General features: G+C 35.2%; 1 protein-coding gene across 1 annotated transcript in view; it reads left to right on the top strand.

Annotated features, from left to right (window-relative positions):
• Positions 1-17,867, top strand: part of LOC150105711 (prolyl endopeptidase) — a 156,013-nt gene that overhangs the window by 89,150 nt on the left and 48,996 nt on the right. The window contains exons 12-13 of the mRNA XM_090395028.1: positions 15,607-15,720; positions 15,892-16,040. Of these exons, the coding sequence (XP_090251154.1) occupies positions 15,607-15,720; positions 15,892-16,040 (263 nt within the window). The remainder of the gene's footprint in view (positions 1-15,606; positions 15,721-15,891; positions 16,041-17,867) is intronic.

Here is a 17,867-nt window from a genome sequence, read left to right as displayed (position 1 = left end):
GGCATATAAGGTGTTCAGTTCCTTTTGTCAGCTTAGTGTATATTGTTACATCGTTACTTTCTGCTATTTTTATCTATTTCATCACTCTAGTGCCTTCTAAGATTATCTATAAACTAATTCTCTGGGGCTGTTCCCTTTTTCGGCTCTGACAAAATTTGTTTGATTTGCTGCGCTAGCCAGAGCCTAAAGACAGAAATCTCTTGTCCTAAGGAAGTGTCACCAAATTTGTAAAATAAATTAGGAAGCTATAGATGTCTTAACTTTGCAGTCATGGCCTATTAACTCTAAAACTGTTTGTATATTCCCCTTACGCATAGGTCCGAAATTTAATGATTGGTGAAGTCAGTCTCATGCTTAGATCACACACAGGCTTACATAAGAAAACATATTTATTATATGTTTTATATGGCTAAAAGGATTACAATAAATTAGATACAATACGAGGTTAGCATTCTACCTCAAGCAAAGCAATACTAAAAGGAATGATCTAAATCTCATGCACAACATTCATACTTCAGGCATATAATTCACTATTATATACACAATTCATCTACTAAGTATTTAACATGTTAATCACATACAATTTGGTACGCATATAGTACAAGACTCTATTCTAATTCTGAACTTATGAATTATTAACTAACAATCCCTTTACAATATTCTTGGAACCACACAATACTTGGGTTCTCAGACTACTAGTCCAATAAGGTTAGAGAGTCCCTGAACATGTATTATCTTTTAAAGTTCTCTTTCTTTCAGCCAGGTTCTTATTCCTTCCCTTTCACAAAATTCTTATCAATATAAAGCAAGAAAAGTTGCAGTACGTTACCACTCTGCAGTATTGACGTTGGGAACCTTTCCTCCATCCTTTGTTGTGGGATGTCACTGCTGCTGCAAACTGCTACAACGTGGAGGTCATGCGCTCGTTTCGAAATGGCCACTCTTTCCTACTGGACATTCGCTTATCACGTAGGTCGTTACCGCTTAACTCGACCTTCTTCAAAGGGGATTCCTTTGCTTTCATCGGCACAGTTTCACCAATGGCCCGCGTTTGGGATCTGCCATCATCTTGTGCATAACCTTGCCAGACTTGCGTTACTCAGCCATGGGAGAGTTGAAACTGGTCATCACCGTCTGCATCGCTGGTCTGTACAAGGGAAACAGGAATAGAAAAAAATGTGGGGATACCAGACCTGCGTAACCGTATTTATCTCCCCTATTAGCAGCCTCTTTCCATGCTGGAATCTTATTCACTGGATCCTCCCTATTTGTCCCGACGAGGTGATGTCACTCTGCCGCCTTACAGTGTCTGCTCTTTCGGGGAACACATGCCCCATTCGCCTTCTACGAATACTCTAGCTTCGGGTGTTACGTCACCGATGGTTCGTTAGCCCGCAACCTTTGGACTTTTGTTGGCAGTACTTTCTTGCATAGGACACAGTTTTAATACTAATATTTAAAATAATATTATACTAATCCAAGCATATTATTTCAATAGCATAGTTTCAGATGACATATTCAAATCTAAGACTTATTATCTCATTTTCTATGTTAAACATGACATGCTTTCTGATAAAATGGGCTTGATTGCTAGGAGCATAAGTATGTTCTTATTCAGTGTTGTGCTTCCTGTTAAACTTGTATGAGTGACTCTTTTGTTGAAAGAGTCCTCCATTCAAGATCTAACAATGGTTTGAGATACACTAGGCATTAGGACAAACTTTTTAGTTAATGAATTGTAGTGTCAGTATTTAACCATAGTTTTTATATTTTAAATATTATAAATATGTAATATATAAAATATAACATGTATATATATATATATATATATATATATATATATATATCTATCTTATGAATATTTTTTACTTGATAGTAAAAAAAATATTTATTCAGACATTTGACTTGTTTTGAGAAATAATTGTTTTGCATCATCAATAGTTTATAAAATAAAAAAATTAAGCTAAAAGCAGGCAAATACAATAACGTAAATATTTGAAAAAAGAGAGAACTGAGAATGGAATTCATGCATGTGTTACGTGGATGCTTGATAGTTGTGGCATTATGAATGCAACTGGCATCTGTGTGCACTAGATATTTTACAAGGAGAGGTCCAGTTTAGAGTATGTGATGAGTTTCATTCCGATACACTACATTTTTATTTTTTTTATTAGGTGACTTATGTCTAAGTCATCATTATCTATTCATATATGAATAAGGAAAGATATACAGAAATAGTGATCCTCAAAAAGAAGATTAAGCTAATCAATGAAAAAAGAAAAAGACCAAGTAAACAGATGCCAAAACTGTTTCCTTGGTCTTCCTGTGTCCATTAGTTAGTCTGTAGAGAGCAAGAGTACTGAAAGTAGATGAAGGGTGAAATTGGTGTCCTCAACCATCTCAGCTGACTTTTTTTTTTTTTTTTTTTGATTGCTTCTATTGTATGGCACAAAAAAAAATGAATCCAATGCTGAACTTCGACACCCCTTTCAGTACACATGCTATGGGATATGCCATTCAATTCCATACACATTAATAGAAGTGCACGCGTGGAATTGATTACATTTAGCTATAGCAATGGTGTTGACGTTGGAAGAAAAGACATTGTTGAACATTATTTTCATTCATACGGAGTGGGTAGAGCAAATAGTCCAAGTCTATGACATATTTGTGAGCAGTTTGTTCATCGTTTCCATAATCATGCCCCAAGCAGTAGTGTCACATTGCCTTAATTGAGAGGTTCTGGCATACTGGGAGTGTTCTGCAACAATGCAAAGGGCATTTGGGGAAACCATGGCCTGTTAACACAAATGAGAATCACGGGCATTCGTTGAGGCAGTCACTTCAGAGAATCCTTAAGGAGCTGGGTTTCTTCAAGAATGACAGTATTAGTAATGTATAGCCTATTATTGTTAGAAGGCATGTTGTATCAAAGCTGTTGATATTAACTGTTCGTTAAGTGGTGATGTTCCATGTCTGAGCGCCATATGTAAATATGACTTGACAGGTGGTTTTGTACAGATGAATTTTGGTATTTGTTGTGATGAGATTGGAATTCCAGATAGTAGTTAGACTTTTATGGAACTGAAAAGCTTTGTGTTTTCTTTTCACTATGTCAGTTATTGATGCATGAATCGATGTACTGAAAATCATTTGCTTCTTCAAGAATGATCGTTTAACCTAATATTTCCTTCTATCCTATTCTTTAGTCAGTCAGTGCAACATCATCTGCAATATAGACTTCTTATGTGGGCTTGTCCGGCCAAATCTTTGAGGATGCAGAGACTGAGAAGGCAATCAGGGAGGCCTTCACCTGATTGCAGGGGGATTTTTTTTGCAGCCTGTTTTCTACCCACTTCACCCTGAAGTGGGTAGAAAACAGGCTGAACAGCATCAAGGATGAGAGGAGCTATTAAATATATGAAGAGCAAGCCAGAAGAGTATTGTACAAAAAGCAAGTCAGTTTGTGTGAAAAGAAATTTACCATATAACCCAAAGGCAACCAAAGAAAATTTTTTCATTATGCTGCAATTAAAAGGAGGAATGGAAGTTGAAGAATGACTTTACTGATGCAGATAGTATGCTTTGTAGTTGAAGTAAATGCGATTGTTCAAATAATGAGTGCTCACTTTGCCAAGATCAGTCTTGTGTATGCAACTTAGAACATAGTGCTACCACTACACTGGATGAAGAGAAAGAGGCATGAGAAAGAGTTGCTAGATCTGTTGCATAACCTAAAAAATTTAGCAATAGGAACAGATGGAATATCAGCACATATGCTAAGGAATGCTCAGCTGAACTAGTTAGGTTCTCAATCTGGTTGTATAATTGGAATATTATCTCAGTAAAGGAGCCTCGTAGATCAGTTGGTATAGAAGAAGCCCTTTGATCGGAAAGACCTGGGTTTTGATTTCCCACCATTGAGGAAATTTTATCTGGTCTCTTTCAACTAAAGGTGAGCTAGCTGGTCTCATACTGAGGTGGAGGGTTTTTCACCCTGAAACTCAGGTTTTCCTTCCCTCAGAACAGACAAACTGGTCTCATGAACACACATGGATTTACAGCCATGAATACTTATGACAATATGTGGAAAAGATAGGATCCTCACCAAATGCCGTTACACTCATAGTTAACCATGAGTCACGTCATGGTATTCAACCTCCTAGATAGGAGATGGCACATGAATGGGGTCTCAGTAAAGATTGTACAAGGGTGTTGCAGAAATTGATGTAGCTAACTGCTGACTTATCACTATCTTTAAAATAGTGAAGATGTTAGAAAAGCTAGTAAGAACTTGCATAATGAAAGATGCAAGTTCTTACAAAGCATCACTATACTTTGCAAGGAACAGCATATGCTTATTAATGGTAGGTTATGTCTGAGTAATTTGCTCATAATAATGTTATGGCTGAGTTAAGTAAAGGGTACACCATGCTGCAGTTGGAATTTTCCAAGGCATTTGACAGGATACCACATGAAAAGCTGTTGTATAAATTAGAGGATATAGGATTGGAATATAAACTGTTGGTGTAGATAAGTAGATAACCATGATTACAGCTGTTGGGTATCAGAAAGTAGTATTGGGGGGCAGGATGAGATCTGTCGGTCAGATTTAAAGTGCTCAGTGGTATTCCCCCCAGAGATTAGTCCTTGGACCATTGTTCATTCTCTACATTAATGCTATTAGGATGGATCTGACATGCTAAAATTGTTTGCTGGCAGTGCAAAGATAGGCAAGGAAATTAGAAATGCTCTTAATATGCATCACTTACAAAGTGACTTGAATTGACTGAAACTGTGGCCAAATTATAATGGTTGTCAGTTCACTGTTAATAAGCGTAAAGTTATGCACTTTTGTGAGATTTCCAAAGCATATTATATTGGATTATATGTTTGGAGAAATTGATGAGGCTAGAGAACTCAGAGTTATGATGGATAAGAAGTTAAAATACAAAGGGGGTTGCATAGCAAAGATTGCAAGTACAACTCAGAGGATAATTGTGATGCTGAAATGAATATTGACATGTAAGTACAAAAAAGGCATTTTGCCTCTTTACAAGGCAGACTGATATTACTGCATCTGGCCCATTGTGTGCATATTTGGTCTTTCCTGGGTTTGGAGGAGATGGAGCTGTGGAGAGGGTGCAAAGAACAGTTACAAAGATGATATTAGGATTATGGAGTGTAGATTATGAAGACAGATAGAGAGTATGTGGACTGCACACTTGGGTAAGCAGAAGGAAGCATCATGTTATAGACCTATAAACTTCTGAAAGAATACTCTCAGATGAAAATTTTCATTTTATATTGAATGTGGGAGAGACAAACAAAGATGAAAGTTGAGTTTCTGTGCATTTAAGGAAGAGATGAGAGCTAGATTTTTTTCTCTCAGAGGGCAAAGTGAAACAGCTTGTCTGTTGAAGTAGTGAGTGAATCTAATGTGAATGAGTTGATATTTCTTTAAATTAACACGAAAAACAGGGAATAAGTAATACTATTTATTTAATGCAATATATTTCAGCCTGAATATTACTGGCCATCATCAGTGGTGACAATAGTTAATTACAAATTACAAAGTATAATGCAAACAGTGGATTGATTTGAAAAGTAAGAGCCATGTGATTTTATACATAAAACAGTGCAATGGTATAACTGAAGAAATATTGCAATATTAATTGTTCATTATCTATTTAAAAAATAAAAGGCTTCTTTCAATGGCTTCTCAGAAAGGACCATTCAACAGCTTTTTAATTCCTATAATCCTAGCCCAAATAACAAGGAAACAGTATGTCGAGTTCCAATTCCTTATATTTCTGGCATCTTGGAACCCATTTCCAGAATTCTTAAGTACAATTTAGTGACTACTTTTCTTCCTATCAACAAATTATCAGCATGAGTTTTCATCTTCAAAAGATAAATGGTCTCCTCTAGCTCTCTCTCTTTCTCTCTGGTGTCTACCAAGTTCCTTGTGACTGTCATTCTACTTTGGATGAACTGGATGATCTGTAGAAAAGAGAACATAAGAACACTAATCTTATATCAGCAACAGTAAATCTGAGGAATCTAGCTTGGCACAGCACCGAATAGATACAGACCACATTATCCTACAGTCTGGAACACACTTCATCAATGTTGGTATAAAGTTGAATTTTTGTTAAAAAAAATGCGCTGAGGCATTACTTCACCGTCTGAACTTAAATCAGAATGACTGCCTCTCTCTGTCTAAGATATGAGAAAGTCTTATTCTAGTCACACATCAATAATTTTTTTTTTTTAAATAGCTAATGAATAATTAATATTGCAATATATCCTCAGTTATGCCATTGCATTGTTTTATGTATAATATCAATAAAACCTTATGTCTGGCCTATATAGACTATGAAAAAGCATTTGATTCAGTTAAAACATCTGCAACACTAAAAGCACTTGAAACCCAGGGAACTGAGAAACCATATATTGAAACACTAAAACATATTTACAATAATGCAACTTCTGTAATTAAATTATATAAAAACAGTGAAAAGTTCCCAATACAAAAAGGCATCTGGCAAGGTGACACCATATCTCCCAAATTATTTACAGCTGCACTAGAGGAAGTCTTTAGAAGCCTTGATTTTGAAACAAAAGGAATAAACATAAATGGAGAAAGGCTGCATCATCTGAAATTTGCAGATGATATTGTCCTGATAGCAGATAATCTTGAAGATCTGGAAGAAAAGCTAAATCAGCTAAACAAAGCCTCCAGAGAAATTGGATTAAAAAAAAAATAGAGAAAAAACAAAAATAATGATGAATAAATACATAAACCATAGAACTATCAAAATTGAAAACCATGGAATAGAACAAGAATAGAATATGAAATAGAATATATTTGGGCCAATTGTTATCCTTTGAGGAGTGGCAAAAAAAAAGAGATTGAATGAAGAATTCACCTTGGATGGATGGCTTATGGGAAAATGAAAGACATATGCAGAAGTGACATCCCTATGAGTCTAAAAAGGATAGTTTTCGACCAGTGCATACTTCCTGTCCTAACATACAGAGGAGAAACATGGACTTTAACAGAAGCCCTAAACAAAAAGCTGAGAACAATACAACGTCGCATGGAAAGAAGTATGCTAAAAATAACATTAAGAGATAGGAAGACAAATATCTGGATAAGATTTCAAACAGGTGTCATGGATATTGTAAAATACATTAAACAGGCTAAGTGGAGATGGACCGGCCAGATTGCCAGATGCACTGACAGGAGATGACTAGAAAAACAACAGAGTGGGGACCAATGGATGGAGCAAGACAAAGAGGAAGACCGAGAAGAAAACGAGTGATCTGGAAAATCATGAGGGAGACCTTCGTCCAGCAGTGGACAGAACCAGAAGGTTGAAGAAGAAGATCATGTGGCTCTTACTTTTTGAAATCAATCCATTGTTCGTATTCTACATTTTAATTAGCTATTGTTGCCACTGATGATGGCCTGTAATATTCAGGCTGAAATATGTGGCCTTAAATAAATAGTAGTACGTACTTATTCCTTGTGATTTTTATGTTAATTTAAAGAACCTTCTCATGGTACAATTATCTCTTAAACAACGAGTTGATATTACTTCATTGTATTTATTAATTTACCACCAATTCAAACTCTTGATTTTATCAAGTCCCACTGTCCCAGTGGGCATATTTGAATTATTCAAATTGACAATACATTCAGGATATTTTATGTGGAGGGGGAACATTTACAAATAAGTGCATCTGCTATGGGTTTTCTTCACCTTTCATGTTCTTTGGCTAATTTCTATATGTAACATTTAGATTTTTTTAAACAAAAGTCTATGTCTTTGACTTGTGCCACTATGTAAAGACAGGGAGATCTGTTAACATCTGCCTCAGAGGATACAAGAAATACCTTCTCTATATATCATTCATCATCATCTTCAATTTCCTGATGTGTATCCCCCAAGAGGTGTTCAGGTTACTATGGCAGCACTACATGATTAAATTTACATTATTATTAATCTCCTACCCAAAATTTTCCTCCAAATTAATCTATTGTCAGCACTCCAACATGGTCATATCTAACATTTCATGCTTCTAAGCCACTTCTGACTGAATCAGTCCACCTAAACCTTGGTCATTCTCTGGGTCTCTTTCTTGCCATCTTGTCATCAAACCCCCTGTTTTGCTAACCTTTCCTCACCCATTCTATTTAAATGGCCATACCATCTTAGATTAACATGCTGACACATTCTTGAATGTCACTGATGCTATCTGTTCACTCTACTAATGGTTCTCAGGACCTCCTATCTGTGGTCTCTAGTCTTTGATCAAGTGCTTTATTCTAACCAACTTTCAGATCCATAACTTAAAACTGGTTTGATCTTGTATATTGCTAGGTTAGTGTTTTGGCTAATTTCTCTTTTATTCAATACAAATTTATTCAGCTGGCAACTACTCACCATACCAACTTTGCTTATTCTATTGTCTATTTTCAGATTTAACTTGTCATGTTCACTAAAACTGTGCCTAAACAGTGAGAAATATTTTACTTGTTCTATAGGATCTCTATTCAGATTATAGCTTAAGTTTTTTAAGCTCCTACTTATTTTCATAGATTTGGCCTTTTTATTGCTGATTGTCATGCCAAATTTGTTACAACTAGTATTCAATTTAGTTAGAGAATCCTGGAGACTTGCACTAGATATGTTTAGGAGTACGACATCATCTGCATAAAGCAAAGAGCTAAATTTGACATCTCCAATTCTAATATCAGGCATAATGCCACTTTCTTTCATAAAGTGATTCATATAGATGATGAATAAGAGTGGAGCTAATGTGTATCCGTGTCTTAGCCCTGATTTAACATCAAGCCATCTTCCTGTATTTCCTTCAATTCTAACTGTTGACTGACAGCTTAAATATAGATTATGCATTGCTTTGTATGATGTTCCATTCACTCCATGCAATTGAAGTGTTTTGAAAATCTTTTCTCTGGGCACCTTGTGATATGCCTTTTCCAGATCTATAAAACATAAGTAAAGATGCTTGTCATATTCCCATGATTTCTCAACTATTTGTCTTAAACATGTATTCAAAAAAAGATATTTAATTAGCCAAATATTTCGGTCTGAAAATTGCAGACCATCTTCAGTGGCACTACAAGAACAATTTAAAAAGTACAAGGTGGAATACTAACAATAGATCATTTATAAATAGAACAAGCCGCGTGATGTTATATCACTAAGTATTTTAAAGGGAAATATTTTTAAGCACAGACTTGATTGAATTGAAGATATTAATTAATAATTAAAAAAATTTTTAAGTAACATAAAAATAATGTGAATTAATGAGTTATCCTGATTAGACTTTCCCAGATTTTTGATACAGATATACAGTCATTCCGATTCAGGTTAGGACGATGGAGTAAGGCCTCTATGCTTTCTTTGAATAAACGTTCAAATTTATAGTGGGATCTATGTAAGAGGCGAGTTTTTGACCAAAGGATGTTGTGGTTAGTTTCTATCCCGTGCTGACCAATCCAGATTTTTCGGGTTTGTTGTGATGAATGAAGGATTGATGTTCTTGGATTCTTTTTTCTAAAGAGCATCCAGTTTATCCAAAATAGGACAGATCACAGTTGCAGGGAATTTGATAAACTCCAGGAAGAGACATAGTTGAGCGTTTGTCTTTAGAAGAAGGAAAATGGGAAGATAATTTATTAATAGGTGAATAAGTAGCTGTTAACTCATATTTCTTCAGAATTCTTGAAATAGGTTCTGAAATCCCGGAGATGTATGGAATTGGAACTCGACGTATTGAATCTTTGTTGTTTAGAGGTGGATTATAAGAATCGGGACGATGTTGTGTACTCTTTTCATGTGCTGTTGGATAGTAGAAAGTTCTTTCTGTAGAAAATTAGAAGTAGAACAATTAGTTTTGGCTCTTCTCATTAGACATTTTATGATTCTTTTTTGACAAGGATGATGGGCAGATTCTTTAAGAATATAACGACCTGTGAATGTTGGTTTCCTATAAACTGTAGTTGTAAGAGTATTTGAAGGTGATCGGATGAGGAGAACGTCTAAAAATGATAACTGGTTATTTTTTTCCATTTCCATAGTAAACTTTATACGATGATGTAAAGAATTGATACTGTTTAAAAAAAGAAGGTAAGGAGTCTTTCTTGTGAGGCCATACAGTAAAAATGTCTTCAATATATCTTACCCAAAAGGTTGGTTGAGGGAATATAGATGAGGACTCTTTCTAGATGTTCTAAATAAAAGTTGGCTAAAGCAGGAGAGAGAGGATTTACCATGGCCGTTCCTTCTACTTGGCTGTAAAATTTGTTTTGACAAAAGAAATATCCAGAGTGTATTACATAATCGAATAGAATCTGCCCATCATCAAAAAACAGGAATCATAAAATGTCTAATCAGAAGAGCCAAAACTAATTGTTCTACTTCTAATTTTCTACAGAAAGAACTTTCTACTATCCAACAGCACACGAAAAGAGTACACAACAACTTCTTTTCCGAAAAGAGTACACAACATCTTCTCGATTCTTATAATCCACCTCTAAACAACAAAGATTCAATACGTCAAGTTCCAATTCCATATATCTCTGGGATTTCAAGAATTCAGAAGAAATATGAGTTAACAGCTACTTATTCACCTATTAATAAATTATTTTCCCATTTTTCTTCTTCTAAAGACAAACGCTCAACTATGTCTCTTACTGGAGTTTATCAAATTCCCTGCAACTGTGATCTCTCCTATTTTGGACAAACTGGACGCTCTTTAGAAAAAAGAATCCAAGAACATTAATCCTCCATTCATCACAACAAACCCGAAAAATCTGGATTGGCTCAGCACAGGATAGAAACTAACCACAACATCCTTTGGTCAAAAACTCGCCTCCTACATAGATCCCACTATAAATTTGAACGTTTATTCAAAGAAAGTGTAGAGGCCTTACTTCATCGTCCTAACCTTAATCGGAATGACTGTATATCTGTATCAAAAATCAGGGAAAGTCTAATCAGGATAACTCATTAATTCACATTATTTTTATCTTATTTAAAACTTTTTTAAAATTATTAATTAATATCTTCAATTCAATTATGTCTGTGCTTAAAAATATTTCTCTTTAATACTTAGTGATATAACATCACGCGGCTTGTTCTATTTATAAATGATCTATTGTTAGTATTCCACCTTGTATTTTTTTAAACTGTTCTTGTAGTGCCACTGAAGATGGTCTGCAATTTTCAGACCAAAATATTTGGCTAATTAAATATCTTTCTTGTGAATACGTGTTTACATTATACAATCTTTATGTCACAAGTGTCCTTAAAATATCATATTTGTCTTAAAGTGAAAATCTGATCTTGATAACCTCTGTTTGTCCTGAACCTAACTTCTTCTCTAAGTCTCTCTTCCATAATCTTTCTCATTATCCTTTTTTCAAGTATGCTTGCATAAATCTTACCTGGAACACTTAATATAGAAATTCCTCTGTAATTCTCACATTCAGTTTATTCCCTTTTTTATAGATGGGTACTTTGAGAGCTCTACTCCAATAATTGGGATTTTGACCTTCTGACCAAGTCTTCTGAATTATGCAGTGGAGCCACTGTATAACTTTTATACCTCCATACGTAAGCATTTCTGGTCGAATATCATCCACTCCTGCTCTGCATTTCAAGTGTTTGACGGCTTTTACTACCTCAAGTATTGATATACACTCTTCTTTGCATTCCTCTCGAAAATTTTCTAGTATGGTTCTGTCACTGCTTGGTTCATTTAACAGTCTTTCAAATAATTACTCCAGACATCTGGATATCCTTATCTTCGGTTCATGTCACCTTATCATCTTCGATTTCTTTTTCAGTACTATGTACTCCATTTCTGAACTTTTTTAATAGCCTTCAGAACATTTTACCATCTTCCTGATATTTATTCTGTATTCTTATCAAAGTATCCCCATGACTTTTGTTCGGTTACTTTTACATACAGCTTAGCTCTCCTACATTTTTCTCTGTATTCTTTTAGGGCATCTGATGATCTTGTATACTGCTGACAGCTTATTTGCTAGGAACTTTTGATGTGCTTTCCTCTTTTCCAGGACTGTTTCTTTATTTCTTGTGTCCATCATAGTGTTCTTATTTTCTGGTTGGCCAAGTGGTTAGCGTGTCTGCTCTCCAGCAAAGAGGTTGCGGGTTCAAATCCCACCTAGGGCATGGGTTCTGAAATGTTCTGAATTCTTGTGATTGTCTTTCACCTTCATACATTCATCCAGACAAATATGTATACACTCTTCCAAGATTGAGTTGGTCACCATGGGAGTAGAACTAACCTCCCTCAAAGGGAGAGGCCTTCCAGTAGTGGGGAAGATACAGGCTGTTTTCATTCATTTATAACTTAGCTCTCTTACATTTTTGTAAGAGAGCTAAGTTATAAATTGGAACTTTTGGTATGCTTTCTTCTTTTCCAGGACTGCTTCTTTAACTTCTTGTGTCCGTCATGGGGGAGATTCTTATTTTTCCATCCTTGCAGACAACTTCACCACAGACCTCCCTAGCTGAATCAGTCTGTGTCTTCTTGAGTTTGCCACTGAGACTCCAAGGTTTGATTCTTGTTTTCAATTTGTTTCATTTTTTTTTCAGTAATGTTTGTATTGTTGAGTCTACAATCTACCTATAAAAACTGCTCAACTGTAATTCTTTTTAAAACTTTCTCACATACTGTTCTCTTCATTGTGTTAATCATTTTTATCCTGCTTAGTACTAAGTAATGGTCACCTCCAATTTCAAATCCTCTGTACACTTTTCACACTCCTGAACCAGCATGCTCACTATGAACAATGACTATGCCATTGTTCATAGTGACTTCTTTTTTGTCTTCTTTCCATGTGAATTTTTGCACATTTTCATGTTGAACATGGTGTTAATGACTAGTCTGTCCTGAGCAGAAGTCCAGTAAATACTTACCATTATTATTAGCTTTGCCCTTTTTTTTCCAAATTTTCCCAAAATGTTTCTATATGCCTGGTGGGATTCATTTCCTACTCTGATGTTCAGATCTCTGAGGACCATTTTTTCCATTATCTTTATATCAGCTTCCTGTTCTAATGATGTGAAAAATTCTTTGATTTCCTATTTAGAAGAACCTTTTGTGAGACCATAGGCACAAATAAGTTTCATTGTTCATTTCCCCATTTTGAAGTGCGTCCACATCGCTCTACTCGAAGCTGCCTTCCAATCAAGAAGTTTTTGGTGTTGAATGCTATCGCTATTCCTTCCTTTACTTGATCATTATTGTGTGAATATAACATCCTTATACATATCATTTAGTAAGATATCACCTGTTTTTAGCTTTGTCTCAGTAATGCCAATTATGTTCAGATAGTACTTCTCCAATTCTTCTGCAAGTTCAATTTCTTTTCCATCAATATACTCCTTATATTGATTGTTCCTATCTTCAGTACTTTTGATGTTGGGTTTATTGTTCTTCTTTTGGATGTTGGAGCTTGTTCTAGTAGTTGATTTTTCACTGTTCACCCTGATTCCCTGATGAAACCAGTGGGGGCTTTATTTAACTGGGTGACACCCCAACCAGCATGAAATCTTGTCATGATATCCCCTTATCTTCAGTTTTCATGTCACCTTTATCATCTTTGATTTCTTTTTCAGGATGCTTTACTCCATTTCTGAGCTTCTTCAATAGCCTTCAGAACATTTTGCCACCTTCCTAATATTTATTCTGTATTCTTAACAAAGTCTCCCTTTTTGTTCGTTTGCTTTTACATACAGCTTAGCTCTCCTACATTTTTCTCTGTATTCTTTTAGGGCATATTCATTTGTGGTTTAAGTCAATTTAAGTTAGAGCACAATTTGATTGGCTAAGTTCCAAATTGCCAGCCCATCTTTTGTTCATTCAGTACCCAGTAGATGCATACTAATGAGGTGCACCACGTGAAGGTGAGGATTGGACGTTAGATCAGAATCCTTAGTCAGTTCTCCACATTCCTGAAAAGTGATGCAAAAATCTCCTCTCATTGTTTGGCTTTGATCCTTAAGCAACCTCGGGGGAAAAAAAAAGAAAGAAAACTGAAAATTGCTTAAATATATGGTTAGCAAGAGTATAAGGACTAGATTTTTTGTTTGGAAAGTGGTAAATGAGCAGAATTGGTTGTCAGGGGCAGTTGTGAGTCTTTTGTTGGTGAACAACTTGAAGGAGAGATAGGCACTGTCTTTTGACTCCATGAAGAATATTCTTGTATAATAATAATTATGGCAAATCAGGACTACCAGACCATGCTTTGGACACACTTCAGGTCTCCTCTTGGAATGGGATGGACACTGATGCCAGAAATATCAAAATAAGGTTGTGAAGTTTTGCCATTGCATTGCTTAGCTTGACTTAATCAAAAATTATAGGCATTATTCAGACTTGGTTGCTGAAGGAAAATATTGTTGCAGAAATTTCAGGAATATTTCAGAAAAGATAGAACACAGTGTTGTGGGGTATCTGATGATAACAGTAGAATGACACCTTATGAGAGTAGAAGTTCAGTAGAAGGCAGCTCAGATATAAAAGCTAACAGTAACAAAATATCTAGTCAGTTGCTGCTGCTATAGCCTAGGAATGCAAAGGGAGACATAGATGATATCCATCAGCAAGTTCTGCTATGGTGACAGATTTGAAGTAGAAAAGATCACATTCGGAAAGGAAATGGAACTACCACAGTAGTGAGAGATAATTACCTTAACCAGTCTATCTAGAGTGTAAGTGTGCTGGACCAGGTAACTACTTTGCCTCTAAGTCAGGAAGGACTGGATGATCATGCAGTGTTAACCTGAAATATGACTTAGCATATGGAATTTTTAGTTCAGGAAAGGTTATGGAACCACAAAGCTTGTGATTATGACAAACTAAGGAGGCAGCTTGGAGCAGTGCCATTCTTACAGTGCTGTTATTCCTAATGAGAAAGGTAAAAAGAAAAGCCAAAAACTCATCATGTACATATTTATAAATATGATGGCTTTAATCTTTTGTATGATGATAAAAACCCCTTGCAAAGCACTTGGGCGGGGGGGGGTCTTTCACACAATAATTAGATGTCATTTGAAAGTACTAAGAGGAAGTTTCAGCTAATATACATCTGGTGGATATTCTTGAAAATAGGATTTTCATTTTTTTGAATTGTACAGGAGTTGTTTTGAATATAGAAAAATTTATCTACAAGATTGATATTAATATTGCGTACCTGTTAGTTTAGTCAAACTTATGACGAAAGGTATTAGTTCATTCTGAATTAACATCATAATAAAGGATAAAAATGTTTAGCATTAGAAAAAATAAGTTGACAGATTTTAAGGTAAGGAAAAACTTGCATAATAATAAAATGATACTTTTCTCAGTTGTATTGAAAATTGGGAATCGCAAGCTCTTGATGAAGAACTTGACCTTCATTATAGGAAAATGGGTTTAATTTTTAATGTGTCATTGAGAAATACATTTTGCTGGATATCTGGGGAATGCCCTGTATATTAAAATATGGAGTTATATATTTTAGCATGATCATTAACAGTATTAATCTGTTTTATAAAGGTGTTCAGAGAGATAAAAGTAGATGGTTTTGATTCATCCAAATTCACCACAACTCAGGTCTTCTATTCCAGCAAGGATGGAACAAAAGTGCCTATGTTTATTGTTCATAAAAAGGTAAGTTTGTTATAGGATGCAGCATATTCACAAAAAAAATTTAAAGTCAAGTATTTCTTGATGATACCCAAAGAAATATCAGAACCGAAGTCAATATAATTGTGTGATTGAAGATTAATAAACATCTCATCTAGTTCTTTGTTATATTATGTAACTTTACTTTTCTTTTAGGACTTGCAACGTGATGGCAAGTCTCCTTGCTTATTATATGGATATGGTGGATTTAACATAAGTATTCAACCATCCTTTAGTGTAGCTCGAATTGTTTTTATGCAGCATGTGGGAGGAGTAGTTGCTGTGGCCAATATCAGAGGAGGAGGGTAATTTTTTCCTTTAATGAAACAGCTAATTAATATGGTTATATACAAATTTCATTTGGTGCCAGCTTATTAAGTACACCTATTTAATAGAGATTAGCTTCAGCCTTGACTCTTGGGCCTCATGATCATGAACTCCATGAGGTGTTGAAATCATCTCACGGGGACACTGTCTCTTTCAGACTTGGTCATATTATGTAATTGCCTCATATTTAACTGCAGCAGATCCCTGTTTCCAACATATGTCTGTTTATCTCATAGATTAAGTCCAGTTAAGTTCAGTTCCAGTGACTGTCCTGGGACATTCCTGAAAATTTAGGTTGTAGATGAATTTCAATACCCACTGTGAGACCGTTACCACCATTCTTCTTATTGGAAATCTGATGTGGCTCAATAAAAAGATTGTGTTCAATCCCTAGAACAGGTATTTCTGGCTTACCTAAAGTAGTAATGGTTTACAACCTTTCTTGGGTGAGATTTACATAAATAAATTAATACCTTGGGATGTAGCACTTATACTAGAAGTGACTATTTTTAATGGATAAAATTTGAGCATGAAGTTGACAGTAGTATTCAAGTAGGCTATAGCATTCATATTTCATTCTAGCCATATGGGATACCTCAACAAGTTACCAATAAATATATCCTCCATTTTACTGTCAGCCAGTAGTCTTACTACCAGACATAAATGATCATTGGATTCATGTGTTGTTGCTGCACTATAGCTCTCTATAACATCTGGAATTGGGATCCATTGGACCATGCAACCTTTTCTACTCTGTGTCCTGGCCATTTCACTGTATCTATTATTGCTTGTGTTTTAACTGACTAAAATGGAATTTGATGCCTTCTTCTATACCTTATCCATGACAAGGTTTGAAGCACTGTGTGTTCCAGTATTATTTAATTATTTGGACATGCATATGCACACGTGCAGAATCCATCAGTATCTGCCTACCTGCTTTCATAGCCTGGTATAAGCATGTAATTGGTGGATAATGGAGGGGTGTACTTTATAAACTGGCCAGTGTGTAAACTTTTCTTACTTTTTTTTTTGAATATATCATTATGGATGAGCATTTTATTATTATAGAGAATTTCCCAAAGAAATGTGCCATACATTTCTTCTAGAGAAGAAATGTAATGGCACTTTTCTATGGGAAATTAATTTTTTTTAATTTAATTAAGAATTTAATTAAAGTAAATTTTTCACATCTAGTGAAAAAATGTCATTGAAAATTTAAAGCATAAAAAATATCTTTCTTGTATGAATAAGACTCCTAAAAATGGAAATTGTGTCAGATAACAGAATTGACATAATTAAATTTTACAAATAATGGCCTTAATAGTTCATTATTATTAAGACACCTCCAGGAAGTCAAGGACCTCATGGGAGGCAACATATCACCTGCACCAGATGTCTTACCTTTTATTGAATTCATGCACACTATCTCCACTCACCTCCAAAGTCAATTCATTTCACATACCACACTATGAGAGAAAAATCTAGTTGTCACTCTCTTCTTCACTGCATTCATTCTCAACTTCCATAGATGCCCTACTGGTATTCTGCATGACACTTTCGAAAGGTTGTAAATCTCACTCATATTACCCCTCTTTCTCCTGTTTGCTAATGTCTACATTCTACAAATTGTCTTCATAATCTGTATTCCAGTGTTTTACATCCTTAACATTCTCCTTTGCCCTCTCTTCAGTGTATCAATATCACCAAGGAAACCAGGAGACCAGACCTATGCACAATAGTCCAAGTGATGTTGTTATCAATGGCAAAATGACTTCCTTATCATTACCTGTCAAGGTCTGTTTCAG

Source organism: Typopeltis vanoorti, chromosome 6 (assembly GCF_054136105.1).
Source record: "Typopeltis vanoorti isolate ZY-2024b chromosome 6, IOZ_Tvanoo_1.0, whole genome shotgun sequence".
Classification (NCBI taxonomy): Eukaryota; Metazoa; Arthropoda; class Arachnida; order Uropygi; family Thelyphonidae; genus Typopeltis; species Typopeltis vanoorti.
This window is presented reverse-complemented; position numbering and strand designations above follow the sequence as displayed.